This window comes from Mus caroli, chromosome 8 (assembly GCF_900094665.2).
Source record: "Mus caroli chromosome 8, CAROLI_EIJ_v1.1, whole genome shotgun sequence".
NCBI lineage: Eukaryota > Metazoa > Chordata > Mammalia > Rodentia > Muridae > Mus > Mus caroli.
The window spans coordinates 119779551-119796306 of record NC_034577.1 but is presented as its reverse complement, the minus strand read 5'-3'; the positions used below and the strand labels follow the sequence as shown (position 1 = coordinate 119796306).

The 16756-nt window shown below is 40.6% G+C and overlaps 2 protein-coding genes across 3 annotated transcripts in view; one reads left to right on the top strand and one right to left on the bottom strand.

The window, feature by feature from the left end:
* Nucleotides 1–13789, bottom strand: part of Itgb1 (integrin subunit beta 1) — a 47021-nt gene extending 33232 nt beyond the window's left edge. The window contains exon 1 of one of the 2 annotated variants that reach the window (XM_021169898.2): nucleotides 13488–13789. The gene's annotated coding sequence lies outside the window, so the exon portion shown is untranslated. The remainder of the gene's footprint in view (nucleotides 1–13487) is intronic. The other variant, XM_029480434.1, reaches the window with a different exon arrangement.
* On the top strand, nucleotides 12246–14905 carry LOC110300927 (translation initiation factor IF-2-like). The gene is made up of 2 exons (XM_029480260.1): nucleotides 12246–12266; nucleotides 13115–14905. The coding sequence occupies exons 1-2, from the start codon at nucleotides 12246–12248 to the stop codon at nucleotides 14072–14074; spliced, it is 981 nt and encodes a 326-aa protein (XP_029336120.1). The 3' UTR covers nucleotides 14075–14905.
* The last annotated feature ends 1851 nt before the right edge of the window (nucleotides 14906–16756 follow it).

Sequence of the window (16756 nt, the reverse complement as noted above, 5' to 3'; positions counted from 1 at the left end):
GATGACTCTAGGTTTGTGTTAGGTTGACAGCTGAAGCTATGATACCAGGTATTCTTCTCCCCTTAAAGACTGCTCACCTGCCTACTAATCAATTTGATCTACATCAGATCTTAATAAGCCTTTCCTAAAAATAAGAGATATATTTAATAAGCAAAATGTGGCTACCACATATATAAAATGTGAGATATGCCTAAGAGTAGAAACTGTAAGTGAAAATCTCCAAAAGAAGCTGCATTTTGAATTGAACCATCTATGAGGCTGACAGACTGATTAGATCTTCAATGACTGGAGAATTTGGAATGTTGCAAGTTCAGAGCTAAAAACTTGTGCCATCTTTACCCTCTTAATATCCATCTATTGCCCTTATGGTGGTTTGCATTAGAAATGTTCCCCATAGGCTCAAGCATCTGAACACTTGATCTCTATGTGGGATCCCAATTAAGAAAATTTAGTATAGCTAGAGAAAATATATCACTGAGAATAGGCTTTGAAATTAAGACTTGTACCATTTCCAGTTTGCTCTCAGCTTCATGTCTGTGGCTGAAGATGTGATCTCTCAGTTTCTTATTAAAGCTGCCATGCCACTCCAGCATGAAGGACTCTTACTCTTCTGAAACCATAAGTCAAAACAAACTCTTCCTTAAATTATATTGGTCATGGCATTTTATCACGGAAACAGCAAAGTAACCAATACAGCCCTCCATTAGATAAGTCACTTGGAATGTAGAAACATAGCACTAGTTATCCTTTGGAATGTATTAACTTAGAACATGATCAGCTTCTACCAGCTAGCATCTGAAGCCAGATTTCCCTACTTCGTTCTCACCCATCTCTCTAACGTTTCCTTCCACCACTGTACTTGGAAGTATCTTGATTTATGGTTTTCTTTGTTCTGTTACATAAAACTATATATCAAACTGGAACATGGAATCTAGGGTAACCTAAATCTGTGTTTCCAGGTCATGGTCAGTCATATTTGGCTCTAGAATACAATGGACAAAGGGATCTTTCGACGTGTAAATTGTGTTTTACATCAACACAGGACATAGTGTAAAGACCTAACTGTCTAACTACAGGGAGATGGCAGGATAGAAGCATGGTGGGTAGCGCAGGTACAAATGGTACCTGTAGAGTATGGAGAGAGTATGGAGTATGGAGAGGTAGCTGAGAATTTTTCAGCAAGCAGCAGGAAGAGAGAATGACACTGGGCCTGGCTTGAGCACTTGAAACCTCAAAGCTCACCCCAAGTGACACAATTTCTCCAACAAGGTCACACCTATTCCAACAAGGGCACAACTCCATAGTGCCACTTCCTATGAGCCTATGGGGGCCATTTTCATTCAAACAACCATGTCTTTATCATAAATATACATTATATTTTTAAAATCTTAAAAGTAGTTCTGAGATTTGCACTATGCACTGAAAATATCAGGAGCTGAATAAGAGCAAACACGCAGCAGGAGCCAGATTACAAGAGGTTAAATTTTGTTTATTGTCATAATTGAGAAGCAGAAAAGCCTGTGGCAAGATAGAACATGATTATATAAACACAGCAGCAGGAAATTAGGGGAGACCAGGAGAGGGACGACACCTTACAGGCAGGCAGAGTTTATCACACATGTCACAGGCATGTGTTGCCTCATGTCTATAATACACACACTCGAGAAAAATTAAAGCAAGAAGAATGAGAATCAAAGGTCAGCATGAAATAACATGGTGAAATGATGAGACTGTATCTTTAAAAAAAAAAGCCATGTGTCAAAATGTACACCACAATAGCAATGAGGAAATGCAAACAAGTCTACAGTTAGGTGGTTAAGGTAATTACTTATAGGTTATGATATTTGTTTAATTAAGGAAAGTGGGGACACAGATGTGGATCTCAGGAGATAGGCTGGAGTTAGAGATATGCACAGAAGAGATCATAATTCAAGTGAACATGCATGATATTATGAAGAAATGAAAACTCAGGAAGAAAAGAAGGCTGAGAGGATACTAAAAGTAGTCAAAACATGGAAAAGAAAAAGACAAATGATAAAGACAGTCCACCCTGGAGCAGAGCAGTCACTCAGACTACTGGGAATGTATCACTCTGAATTAGGCACACTAGTTTTCATCACAACAAAGCTACTCCCCTATCAATTCCTCCTCAAATTGGAAACGAGGATAACTGGGGACATGGAAAATGGGCAATAGCACTAAGGAGAAGAGATGTGGGCTCAGCAGCCACTGTACACACTAATTTATAGAGGTACATTCTAATATTTTACTCATCTGTAACTACTTTTAATATTGGTCTTTCCCCCAATGGGTCTGGTGGGGTGGGAGTGGGGCAAGAGAACAAGATCTTAGTGTCTTAGTCACAAATATAGCAACAAGTACTTGGCTCAAAGATAATACTCAACCTGAATGTCCCCTCCCAGAGGACTAGCTTTCATGGTACCAAAAAGCACCATGTAAGCTTCAGAAAGAGGGAAGAAAACAAGAATTCCACCCAGCTGTGATGTCTACAAACCACAACAAACAGCATGGCACCATGGAGATAACCTGGTTGGTTATTGTCTAGTTGGCAATTATTAAGTCTAATTGACACCATCTCAACAAGAGAGAAACCATGCTTGCTACTGGAAATCTAGCTAACTACTCAGTTGTTGTGAAGTCATAGTTATTGGAGGAGAATCTACTACCTCTAGTTTACCAAACCACCATAATCACTAATCTATAAATGTTTGTCCTTATACACACAGATAAGTGCAGCCTTCATCCCTCACCAAGGAAATTTCCCTTTGCAACCAAGACCACTACAGAAAACCACAAAAACTCAAAATACAGAGTTGTGGAGCCCGGTCCCAATGGATACATCTACAAAAACACCTAAAGGTCAGGGAACATTGAGGAAGAGGCAGCAGAAAGACAGTAAGAGCCAGAAGATCAGAACATTTGCTGTTAGCTTGTGTCTCCTAGTAACATCAGACGCTACATCCATGAAGCCTTTCCAACATGAATGCCCAAACATGAGCTAAACAAGGATGACACCAATGGACTGAGAAAAGCACAGAACTATAGGCAACTAAGGAAAGCTGGTGTGGGTAAAGTTAGTCCTCTCCCCAGAGATGAACACACCCATTGGCTGTCCAGTGCCAAACAATAAGCCCTGAAAATATACACACATGTAACATTATACAAACAAACTATATTTAGGAATATATACATATATAAACTGCACATATATGCATGCAACAACAATCAGTTTTTTAAAAGAGGCTATGAATTTAAAGGAGAGCAGAAGAGTATATGGGAAGGTTTGGAGGCAGGAAAGGAAAGAGAAAAAGATAATGCTCAAAATGTTATGCTGGAATATATTAAATTATATGACCTTGTCCTCTGACATTACTCAGGAGCTCAGAAAGGAGACCATCTCTGCTTTACAGATGAAATTGTCACCTGAGCTTCTGAACTCAGAAGCTATAGCCTAATTTTGAGCTTCATTAAGTATATTTTTTGAAGGCCTACTTAGCCACTATTTTAGATGGATCTAGAGTTAGAATTGACTCAGACCACAAAAATGAAAAAAAAAAAAGCTTATAATGTTTTATGAGTTTATTTAATAAACATTCAAAGTGAATGGAGGCCAACAAGTTATCTTAATTTCTAAATAGATACTGGTTTTGTGTCTTGTTCCCACAAAAGCATCTCATTAAGATTTTTTAAAGCATATTCAATTTTTATCTAAGGTGGCATAATTCATCCCTGAGCAAAATATTCTTAAGGATAGCTTAAGTAAGATACAGCCCCACATTTATACAACTATCTTAATCTTCAAAGTAAACTTAAGCCCTTCTGAACTTTTAAACAATTAATTTTTTAATAAAATATAAATAACATCTGGTATTTTCTTTTACTAAGACAGGGTCTCATTACAAAGCCCTGACTGACTTGGAACTCGCTATGTAGATCAGGCTGGCCTCAGACTTCACAAAGATGTGCTTTCCTCTGCCTCCCAAGTGCTGGGGTTAAAGATATGCACTCCCTTTACAAATGACATCTTTTAAAGCTTGATATATACAGATTAAGTATCCCTTATTCAAACTGCATAGGGCCAAAAGTACAGGACTTTCCAATTTTGACATAGCTACATGTAGTGAAATTTAGACCTGGGTCTAAATGTAAAATCCCCTTATGTTTAATACGTAACTTACATACATGCCTGTATTGAGTATTAAGTATTCAACTGGATAATACCTGCATACCACTGATCCTGAAGGGACAACTAGGTGCAGAATTTTTTGTACCATGTTGACATTCAGAGATTTACATCTGGACCATTTAAATTTTTCAGATAAAGGAAGCTCAACCTATACTATTTTTGTAGAAATCACTTACTCTTAAAAGGAAAATGACTTTAAAATTAGGAAGATGTCTCAGTCTGCAAAGTTAGGACCTCAATTCAAATCCCTAGCACCTTTGTTAAAAGCTGAGCGTCAATGGTGTGTGTCCATAATCCTAACATGGGGAGTGGGCAGGCAAAGGCAAGGAGACACCAAGGGGTTGCTATTCAGGCAACACAGCCAAATCTGATCTCCAATTCAGTGAGAGATCTCCAAAGAATAAGTTAAGAGAACAATTGAAGAACACATCCTCTGTCAACTTCTGGCCTCTACAAGGAATGTATAAGCCAGTTCACACAAAATGAAGTACTCAACAGCAGGAGATTGAAGCTCAGTGATAAAACACTAGCTTGGTGTGTTCAAGACCCTGTACTGAACACTCCCCAATGCTGTCTGGATTGAAAACAGATAATGGGATAGAGAAATCAGCATTTGAATAATACAAGGATAATCTTTACACACTACACAAAAAACATTATGCTTACACACAAGGAAGAAAACAAGGACAGCACCTTAGTTTCTATTACTACCACGAAAACACCCTGACCAAAAAGCAAACTAGGGAGAAAAGGGTTATTCAGCTTACACTTTCAGATCATAGTCCATCATTGGAGGAAGTGAGGACAGGAATTTAAGCAGAGCTGGAACCTGGAGGCAGGAGCTGATGCAGAGGTCATGGTGTGGTTCTGGCTTACTTCCCATGGCTTGTTTGGCCTGCTTTCTTATAGAACCTAGGACCACCAGCCTAGGGACGGTACCACCTACCACAGGCTGAGCCTTCCCCATGGATCACTAATTGAGAAAATGCCTTACAGCTGGATCTCATGAACGCATTTTCTCAGCTGAGGCTCCTTACTCTCTGATAACTTTAACTTATGTCAAGTTGAAACAAAAAAACAGCCAGTAGAGTCAAAAAAAAGAGGCTAGGTAACCTAAGATGGGAATGTTTTTTTTGTTTGGGGATTTTTGTTGTTGTTGTTGTTGTTTTTCGAGACAGGGGTTCTCTGTGTAGCCCTGGCTGTCCTGGAACTCACTACCAGGATGGCCTCAAACTCAGAAATCCGCCTACCTCTGCCTCCCAAGTGATGGAATTAAAGGCATGCACCACCACTGCCCGGCTAAGTTGGGAATGTTAGTAGCACCTCACTGCAGCCTACCATCCTATAAGTACAACAGTCTCCCTAGACAGCTTCCTAAATGCCAGCCAAAACTCTACCCTGATTGCAAACAAAAGACTTTTGAAGAACTCAATGAAAATCCTTTCTAACCAATAAAACATTTGTCTGAGTCTAATAAACTCCTACAATGAAGGTTTTTGTTTGAAGCTAAGTACAATGGTTCATGCTGTATGTAATCCCAGTACTTTGAGGCTGAAGAGAATTTCTACAAGTTGAGGCTAGCCTGTTTCATACAGTGAGTTCTAGGTTGGTTATGCTACAGTAAAATAATAACAGTAATAATAGTAATAATAATAAATTAATAAGTTTGATCCAAAGCTCACAAAAAAAATCTGATCTCTAAAAACAGTTCACTCGCAACACAAATACACAAAAAAATTTTAAAAAATACAATTCATGACTACTGATGATTCCACTATCCCAAGGAAAATGAGAGTATCAATGTCCTCTTCAAAACTCATAAGCTCCAGGAATATAATCAACAAAACAAGATCAAACCTGAGGTGTCACACAAAGTACAAACTACCAAAGGAAAGGAACAGCCAACAAGACAAAATATGTGGTGACAGACAACTGGCATCTACCTCCACTACCCTCACCTGAAAGAAGGGCAGCCCCAAGGGCAAGTGTCGAATTCAAATCAGTCACTACAAAGTTAATCTAATGACTGCCAAATGATGGACAGAGTGAGAATTTTGGTTTCTTAAAAAACCCAGTATTGATATGTGAATATGTTTTTGTTTTAATCCCCAGGTGTGGGATACGGGGCCACTTCAGATTGTCCACAACCACTATGATTTCTCTCTTGCTGCAGAAGTGTGATTTTGCCAGCTGCAAATAGTCTACGTTTGGAATTTTGGAGACTCTTGAGAGAGTGTAAGTGTGAGTGCCCCCAAGAGCCTGTGGTGGCAGCTGCTGGTTCTGCTGCTGCTTTTGCTATTGCTGGACTGCTGGTTCCTGAATCCTGGGTTGCTGGTTGCTGGCTAGAGATATTCTAACCATGAAGATTGGACTTGCCCGAGGACCTCGAAGCCCCTAATCAGCAGGAAGTCTAACGAGGTCTATGCTCCCTTTCCCCTCTAACCTTCTTCTCAACTACCTAGTTAGTGGGGGGGGGGGNGGGGGGGGGTTGGAAGGAACTAGGGTAGAGGAGGGTGGTAAATATAAGAACCCCAAAAGTATGGCTACAGATGAATTTTGAAAATAAAACATTTTAAGAAAAGCTATAAAACCAAAACATAAACAGCCAGTCTACAGTGAGAGAAGAAAAACTGCTGCCCAGCACCATCTGCTATCATCCTTATTACCTAGCAAATGAGACTTTACGAACTAACCTAGTAAGCTAGCAGTCCCTTTATACTTTCTACATATGCAAATTTTATCCTCCTTTCTTTCCTGTTTTTTTTTTTTGTTTTTCCCTATGAATGAGAAAAATTATCAAATGTTTCAGTTGACAAAATTTATATTTCACAAATGTAAGTGTAAGAGGTCTTGCAAAAGTTAACTACCTGGGCACTAGAGAGAAAGAAGGGTCAGTGCTTAAAAGCACTTGCTGCTCTTGCAGAGCAACTAGGTCCTGATCCCAAGCATTCACACCTGGCAGCTTACAACCATCTGTAATTCCAGGTCCAGAAAATCCCAACACCCTCTTCTAGCCTCTGCTGGGAGCAAACACACACACACAGAGAGTTCACATGCACATATGCAGGCACATAAACATAAAAATAGATAAATCTTTAAAAAAGAAAGTTAACTATCTGTTAATGGTATCAAAAGCATTTTCCCTATACATAATTTCAATTAGGAGGAATTTTGAGTTACATTTCTATATTGCATAATCTTATCCTCTGGTTTCCAAAAAAATTTTCTTGATTAAAGTTCATTTTGACCACCACCTTTTATCCTATCTTCCTTCTCTCACCTGGCGTGGATGGAATAAGCACAACCCAGGCATACTTTATACAACAAATGTTTAAAAATCAAACTATAGGGCAGGAGAGATGGCTCAGTGGCTAAAAGCACTGACTGCTCTTCCATAGATCCTGAGTTCATTTCCCAACAACTACATGGTGGCTCACAACCATCTCTAACAGGATCAGATGTTCTCTTCTGCTGTGTTTCAAGACAGCAACAGTGTACTCATACATAAAATAAAGAATGTAAAAAAAAAAAAAAAAGCTACAGAGAAGTTACTTCATTTCTCATTTGACTCAAGACTAGGCTAGGAGTGACACATATTTCAGAATTTGGGAAAGGATAAAATATGGAAAAGTTTTAGCAACAAATATTTCTGTACTGATTTTCTTAACACTGGGGGTGGGATCTGAATAATTCCTTAATATGTGTTTCTCAACTTTGTTGTTGTTGTTGTTCTGTGCTAGAGATTGAACCCAGGGCCTCTCAAGTATGAACACAAGAGACACCTCCAATTCTTTTAAAGTCATGCTTCCACACTTCTTTAATCAGGATAACTCACGCCTATTGTATTTTATTACATTTTCCAAATGTAGAATTAGGCCACTAAATGTAGTTTCAAACTTCAATCTTTTTTTTTTTTTTTGGATTGGATATTTTCTTTATTTACATGTCAAATGTTTTCTTTTTTCCAGGTCTCTCCTTCAGAAACCCCCTAACCCATCCCCCCTACCCCTTGCTCTATGAGGGTGCTCCCCCACCCACCCACTCCCATCCTCCCACCCTGGCATTCCCCTAAACTGGGGCATTGAACACCCTCAGGCCCAAGGGCCTCTCCTCCCACTGATGTCCAACAAACTTCAATATCTTAATTATCAAATAGTATAATACTCCACAATTGACCTCTAAGAAGGGTAAAAAATAATAATAAAATAAATCATATATAATCTATAAAATACTGGAGGCATTAGAAAGCTATTTGCATCCTAATTTTAGAGTATGAAATTAAACATTCAATAAGCATATAGACTGAATATGTTCTGTGCTTCTAATGGCATTTACCAGAATTTGCATGTAAATATTTTCACCCTTCCACTTGAAACTACATTCCTTAAGCAAAATGCAATGCAAATTCTTCTACCTTTATGACTTTTACTTGTTTCTTTTCTTTTGCTCTTTTTTTTAAATACATCTTTCATATCATCCATCAGCCCATTCCTCACTCAGACCTCATCTTCTCCATCAAGCCTTCCAAAACCACTTAAGCCACCGCTGACCTTTTCTTCAAAAAAAACTGAGAGTATCATCTGGGATAATACACTGTATAAACTATTCTTTGTCATGTTTTCCTGAGTGGAACACAATTGACCCATCTAGGGAATTTACTCAAAATCAAAGACATGCCGACCCCTGGATTACACTCTCTGAGCACATGTCTTTGCAGTGGCAACCACTCAGTACACTGACGAGCTACAATGCAATGCACTACTAAAGACACCCTGACAAAGAGCAGCCAGTTACAGACGTGACGAATCAGCCCTGGCACACCCAGTGTCAATTGCACAGCATCTATACTTTCTCATAATGACACAAAACCGTTGCTCAGGCAAAAGAGGGCTCAACAGTCAAGAGTACTTGCTGCTCTTCCAGACAACCCAATTTCAATTCCCAGACTTTCCATAGCTCCTATTAGGTGGCTCACAACCTTCTATAGCTCCAGCTCTAGGAAATCTAAAGCCTCTGGCCTCTGAAGGAACTTGCACTCATGTGTACAAAGTCATATGGAGACATACATACCTACACATAAAGTATATTTTTTAATTTAAAGAAAATGGTTTCTCATGAAAAAAACAAAAATTGTACTCTGCAGTACTTAGATCAGGCAGTCACTCCCTCTTATCTCAAAGTGAGAGGAACATTGCAGATGTGAAACCAAAGCCCTAGGGAGTGGTGCACCAATGTCATACAGTAATCCAGGTTCAGCACCTGTACTGAAAGCCAGGTTTCCCATGTGAAGCCTCTCCTCAATCAAACTTCGGCTCTGATCACTGCTCTGGGGGAATGGGTGTGAAAAATAAACTAGTCTTTAATTTAAACATGCTAACTGCTGGAAACCCCCACAAATTCCTACACTCTCTAAAATGGCCGGCAAAGGAACCAAAAGTTCAAAGAAACTGGGAAAGTGAACGGCTTTCCCTACTCCTCTCAAGAGCCTTCTCTACACTCCGGTGCTTTTATTTTGCAGCCTATACTATCAACCAGCATTGATAGATGGAAAATTCCCAAACTCTAGGCCCCATGGTCACCTTAAAGAACTCAGCATGGTAAATCCTACCCTCTTGTAGTAGCACTGCCTCCCTGGGTAAATGCACCACCTGGCCATTCACCTTTCCATTTCCCTCAACATGAAACCCAGGTCACCAATTCCCCTTCCTACACAACATAATTCTTGTTTCCCTACTGGCTACCACTTGGGATCTATAAGCTTTTTGAGTTTCATCTCTATCACCAGAAAAAAAATTGGCCATGCGCCCATTATTTATAAATTAAAACATACATTTTATAGCAATGCAATAACATTATACATGATAAATATGTTGAACTTTTAAAAACTGTAAACAGAGAATGCTCTTATAAAATGCTTATACTCCTTACAGACTATTGAGTTATTTTACATAACCCTGGGGTTAGAAATCTGTTATTTTGAAGCCTTGGTAAAATGCTCCTACAAGTAAGAGATACGTATGTATGTATATGTGTATATATATATATATATATATATACATATGCTTCTGTCTATATAAATTTATATTTGTAAAATTTAATATGTACATGCATTTGCGTGCATACAGATATATATGGGCATGTATGTCTGCTCTAATATGATATAAATTTGAAGGAGCCTCTTTTCTCACATATACATTTTATTATGACATATATGCTAGGCATAATGGTAAAGATAATTATTCTTATCTTCTAAAGCCACACACCAAAAATAAAGTTTTCAAACCCTGAGAAATTTACAATATGCATGCTAGACACATTGGTAAAGATAATTATCTTTATCTTCTAAAGCCACACACAGAAAAATAAAGTTTTCAAACTGTGAAAATTAACAAAGAGTTTATTCCTTTTCACACAGCTCCTGAAAGTGAGGTACCCTGCCCTCACCTATCTACCTCAATTTCTAACCAGTCAGAACTGTGTGGACTGTCCTTTAACCTCTGATTTCTGAGACTGTATACTGTTATTGAGACTGTATACTGCTACTACTTTAGATCTGATCCAGAAGACTCAATTACTATCTTTTCTCCCTTTATCCCCACATTCCTGATTGCCAACTATTTGACATATGATAAACAAAAAAGTCTGAAAACCTATAACCAAAGTCCCAGTAAACAGTACTATAATAGAAAACACTAATCAACTCTGAAACTCACTCATTTGCAAACAAATGGTAAAAGCTTATTTTATCATATTCACAGAATATAATCTTGGAGTCCATCCATAATGAATCTTCAAATCAGCTGGGCTAATTACACTTCAAAATTTTTTACATTTAAATTTTGAGAAAAAAAAAAAAAAAAAAAACAATCCTCTGAAACTTTTACTAGTGTCAACATGTTTATCTCATCACTCTGGTAACATAGGTAAGAATACTAGTACTCATACATTCACGGAACACTAATAAAATTATTTTCTCCAGACAACAAACTATGATATACACCTCCTTCTCTACATGTAAACCAGGGGGTGGGGCTCTGTTAGAAAAACACCAGACAGTAAAGGAACTACATTAGGCAGAAAGCATACTGGACAAACATCCGTCAAGCTAATTAATTTTCCTAGTAATAAAGAGTGAGGAGAGGTGAGCAGTGTTCATGGAGTTAATCAATACAGAACTATATTTTCATTTCATTGATGTTGATTCAGAACAGATTCAAATTAGGCTGACCAAAAAATTAAAGACAACTGCTGTTAAAAGTACTAAATCTAATTACTTTTCAACCTTGTTGATTCTGTACTTTTCATGTATAATACTGGAGATTACAAACAACCTGGTGGGAGGGGGTCGGGGGAGACAGATGCTCTTCCAGAGGACCTGGGTTCTATTGCTAGTGCCCACATACCAGCTGACAGCCACTTGTGGGTCCTGTTCCAGGAGATTTGACCCCCCTCTTCTGGCCTCCACTGGAGCGGCATACACACAGGGCAAACTTACGAGCAGGCAAATATGCACCCACATAAAATAAACAAATCAAAGCCTTAAGAAAAGGAAAACAACTTCAAACATTGAGATGGCTCAACACATGAAAATGCTTACCCAAGCTGGGCAACCTGAATTCAATCCCTGCAATCCACATAATAGTGGAAGAAAAGAAGAAACCTCACAAATGTATCCTCTGACCTCCACGCATGCATGGCACGGCATACATCCCCACATGCAAATAATTATAAATTAAAATTAAATAAACCATCTTAATACTGAACTTCATATCCTCAACAACTGATTCTTCAACTGCAGGCCTGTAAATTCAACAGATAAGCTAGAAACTGCTTTCTACTCACATAAAAACTAGCGTTCTAGTATCTTCTACTCTCCCCAAGTGCCTATATACAACATGCCAGTGTTTCATCCGTTTTCTATTTGTCATTCTATCATTTCTGATCATTAACCATAGTTGAATGAATCAAAATTCCTCATAAACATGGATATCATATCATATATTAAGATTCTGATGTCAGTCCTTCCCTTCGGGCCTTGATGTCCATCAATATGCAAGAGGTAACTTTCAACTAAAATTTCTTAGTCCATTCTACAGGTTATCTAGGATATGACCTACTGTAATGGTTGTGTGCGATTTAAGAAAGAAATCTAATCAGAATTCATCTAACATTTATTTCTGTCCTATGCAAGGAGCAACCACCATAAAAAAAAAAACAAAAACAAAAACAAAAAAACCTTAAGTCATACTACCCTCTTCATACCCAAGTGGAATGGCATATCCAGGAAACCTTCCTAATACTACCAAAACATTCTGAGAAGTTTGTAGATTTTTTTTTTAACGTAGCCAAAAGCAATGAAAAGTAATTAATGTATATGAAGCATTGTTGTCTAAGTTGTGGTTTTACATTTCACTACCTACTGTATCCTTTTTTTTTTTTTTTTTTTTTTTGAGACATTGCCCTGGATTCCTCTTGCCCTATATATACAATGCCTTCTTTATTTTACATTAGTTAGGTTACTTAAAGTTCAAATATAGGCTCTGGAGGTGAGCTCATGAACTCTCCAAATTACTTAAAACTCCTGCACCTCGGTTTCTTCCTTTGTAAAATGAGATAGGCAGTCCCAATACCACCATAGATCAGGATCAGGGTTCTGCAGTGAGGTCAGTACAGGCTGGGAGTTTACATGCTGGGAGCTGGGTCTGACCCTCGTGTCACAAGAATTACTATAATTAGTGTAGGAACTCCTTTTCTCTTTTAAAGATGAGGAAACGGAAATAGTATAATTTATTACTAGTTTTACCACTGAGTACTAGGTTTCAAATTAAAAGTTCATATTCACTGTGGCATTCGGGATCAGCGCGGTCATTAACCCAGCCTGTCACTAGGAGGCACGAGAAAGGGTAGGCAGCCACACTCCACGAGGCTCCGGGTGGGCACCGCCACGCGGACCACGGGCGCCGCGGCCTGGTTCCCAGGGTTCCGCGCCACGCTCCGGAAAGGCGCCCGCTGGGCACCGACGGACCGAACCCCTCTGAGGTCAGCGGCACCCAGATCCCTGTCGTACCCACCCTTGCCCCGCCACGCCCCAGTGTGACAGACCGGACTCGCGACCCTCCCTTAGGACAAGGCCGGGCGGGGCGGGGAGCTGCAGCCGAACGAGGCCGAGCGTCGCGGTCCCTAAAACCGGACTCCACCCGGCCCAGGCCGCAGAGACACGCCTGGTTAGCCCGAGCTGCCCGGAGCCCACGCCCGCACGTCCACACGCCCGCGGCCTTACCTTTTCGCAGCGTCCGCCCGACACGCGGGCGGCCCGGGCTCCGCCGCGTTCCGCCTCTCGGAGGGTCTCGGGTCGGTGTCGGCGGACCTCGGCCTTTCGGAGGGTCTCGGGCCGGCGTCGGCGGGCCTCGGCTTCTCGGTTGGTCTCGGGTGGCGTCGGCGGGCCTCGGCCGCTCCGCAGGTCTCCGCGGCTCTTCAGCGAGTGGGCGGAGACTCGGCCCGCCTGTCCCTCAGGAAGCCGCCCCGCCCCGCCCCCGCCGCGAAGCTCTTTCTCCCCGGCTGCCCGGCTTTTCTCTCCCTCCGGAAACGCATTCCTCCGCGCCGCGTCAGCCGCGCCTGAAAAGGAGGGGGAGGCGGCAGGAAGAAGGAAGGTGGGGCAGGGTGCAGACAAAGGAGCTCGGTCGTTCGGCCCTTTCTGCCTGGGGTACGGCGCTGAACCAAACCGAGGGCGCCGGCCGCCCGGCGGGAAAGCACAGCCGCAGTCTGTGTCCCGTCCCTGGGATCCCGAGCCAGACCTCTCTGTGGGCTGAGGGGCAAGAAGAATGGGGTGTTCTGCAGGCAACCCTCGGACCCGCCCCGTCACCCTAAGATTGCAGACTCCCGCTCCACCCTTACTGTGCCACCCTGCGCTCCTGGGCGCCTCATTTGCTCAGTTTTCTATCTGGGTGGCCAAGCACAAAAAGGAAAAATGTTATGTTTGCGCATTTGTTTTCTCTTTTCTGGAAAAAGAATTGAAAAGTAGCCAGTCTCAAAATCTAAATGAGAAGCTTGAAACTTGGACTTGCCTTGTCATACTGAAAGCTGTGGGACAGCAGGTGCCATCAGCTTACCCGAATAGTGTGGGCTGCCAGGAGGAGCAGGGCGCCCAGCCGTAAAGACAGCTTTCATTGCCGGGTTTATGAATCCGAGACATAGTGTTTCTGTTCTGGAAGAGTAAAACTGGGATGCAAAAAAAAAAAAAAAAAAAAAGATTAATCACTATGGAAAAGTTATATGTTGCCCATGAGCAAATCAAATGTATTGTTTAACTAAAATTTTAATAAATGAGCATCGTTTTTCTAATTAGTAAATGACCGAACTTAAGAGGCTACGTCTGCATCAGCAGCCCAGCGGCAAAACTCAGTGATGTTCGTTGCCTTTAAAGGTATTGATCTTACCACTTTAAGTGAGTTAAACCATTAGCCCTGTCTCTGCACAAGAAACAGCTTTATAAACATACTCTATCCATGCTTGGCCTGAACTGTGTGAGCTTTTATTCGTGTGACTTGAGGAGGAAACAATCTACCACAAGATTGAGACACACAATAGTGTTTGCGCTGCTCTCCCAGGACTCAACCTAAGCTGACAGAGGAATACCAATTTACATGTACAAGTCATGAACTTTGAAGAAAATAGAAATTAATAAGTTCCATAATTGCTCAGAAATGTAGCTATACTTGAATTCATAAAAATGTTAAGAGATGGACAATTATTTAGCTATGTAAAATGCATGAACATTGTTCTAATTACTTGTCTCACTACTGGGGCACAATAACTGACAAAGCAACTTAATGAAAGAATTTATTTTAGCTCACAGTTACACATCTCAGCAAGAAAGTTGTAGTGGCAGAAGCTTGAGGTCCAATTACACCCACAGCCATTTACCCTGTGCCCGGAGGATTGAAGTTCTACCTTGGCAGAAAATATAAACTGCCTCTTGCTTTTTCAAAATGTAAGCCTTTCTCCACTGTAGCATTTACTGTGTTGTTGGTTATTCTCCCCAGCGATAGCTATTGCAGCTATTTAGTAACAACCCAAGGGTAGAGATAGAATTCTTTTCTATCTAGAGATAGAATTCTTTCTTTTAGAAAAAGAGTGATGTATAGGAAACAGTCAAGTAGGGGGCTGGAGAGAGGGCTCAGCAGTTAAGAGCACTGACTGCTCTTCTGAAGGTCCTGAGTTCAAATCCCAGCAACCACATGGTGGTTCACAACCATCCGTAATGAGATCTGACGCCCTCTTTTGGTGTCTGAAGATAGCTACAGTGTACTTACATATAATAATAAATAAATCTTTAAAAAAGAAACAGTCAAGTGGGCCATCAAAAGCCCCTGTCCTACATTTTTTATCCCAGCACTTGGGAGGAGTCAGAGGCAGGAGAACCTCTCAGTTTGAAGCCAGCCTCATCTATAGATTGAGTTGAAGGAAAGAAAGGAAGGAAGGAAGGAAGGAAGGAAGGAAGGAAGGAAGGAAGGGAGAGAGGAAGGAAGGAAGGAAGGAAGGAAGGAAGGAAGGAAGGAAGGAAGGAAGGAAGGAAGGAAAAATTCCTGTCTTGCCCAGGATCCTTCTTTGTTTGCATTTCTCTTTGTGCTAGAGCATTTTCTTTGAATCGTCAGGATTTCCACTGCCAGCCACAGACTGAGTCTGAGTCCAAGGTAAGCGAGTTCAAGCTTGAATACATTTTCACCCTAAGTGGGTCTCTCAGCCATGTTTCATTTCTCCTCAACATCTTTGCTATCTTTCTATCCAGCTCATGTATTACAATGTTTGAGCAGTAGTGGAATTTGGAATGCCAGACAGTTCATATTTGAGGCAGTCAGAGATGAGATGTGCCGGTTTTTCCAAACCACAGGTTTTCTTCTTTGTTAGACTCTAGTCATAAACAATCATTATCTACATTATTCTTGTTCTCCATGTACCAGATAGAAATAATCTTCCTTTAGTCAGTATACATACAATCCTCATCTTGGGGTCCATTATTGGTTCTAGCACCAGAATCTCAAATTCAACCATCATGGTAGACTAACCCTCCATCTTGGGTATAGGGGAAATGCAAACGTGATCTTGCTTGTGATGTATGCAAGGGTGTTTCCATGTCTTCATCTCTATTAAGAGAAGATGAGGAGCACTCTATTTTCTTGTAAGGAAAACAAATTTTCCACTTGGTCTGTGTATCCAAATTAGCAAAATAAAAATAGTTTCCTGAGTCTGACATGACCTTGGTGGGGATGGAATGACATGGCTCCTGCCCCTGGGACAGGACAAACAGAGCTGCTGTGGCATAAGGCTTATTTGTATAACAATGTACGTATTTTATGTCCTTCCTTTGAGGAATGACTCCATGATATTCAGAGACAGCAGTAGTCTGGGAGGTGAAGGTGTGGTTAATGTCTTAGCAAAATGGTAAATGCTAGGACCTTCAGGACAGCCCTTAAGGCTGTGGGAAAGAACTCTAAAAACATTAGTTTGAAAATATATAATTTCTCAACTATGCAAAAAATAAGAATGCAA

Coding starts and splice junctions, on each gene's coding strand:
- LOC110300927 (XM_029480260.1), top strand. CDS start 12,246: ATGTCCATCAATATGCAAGAG. Junction 12,267..13,114: donor TGTCCATCAATATGCAAGAG/GTAACTTTCAAC, acceptor GAGAAAGGGTAG/GCAGCCACACTCCACGAGGC.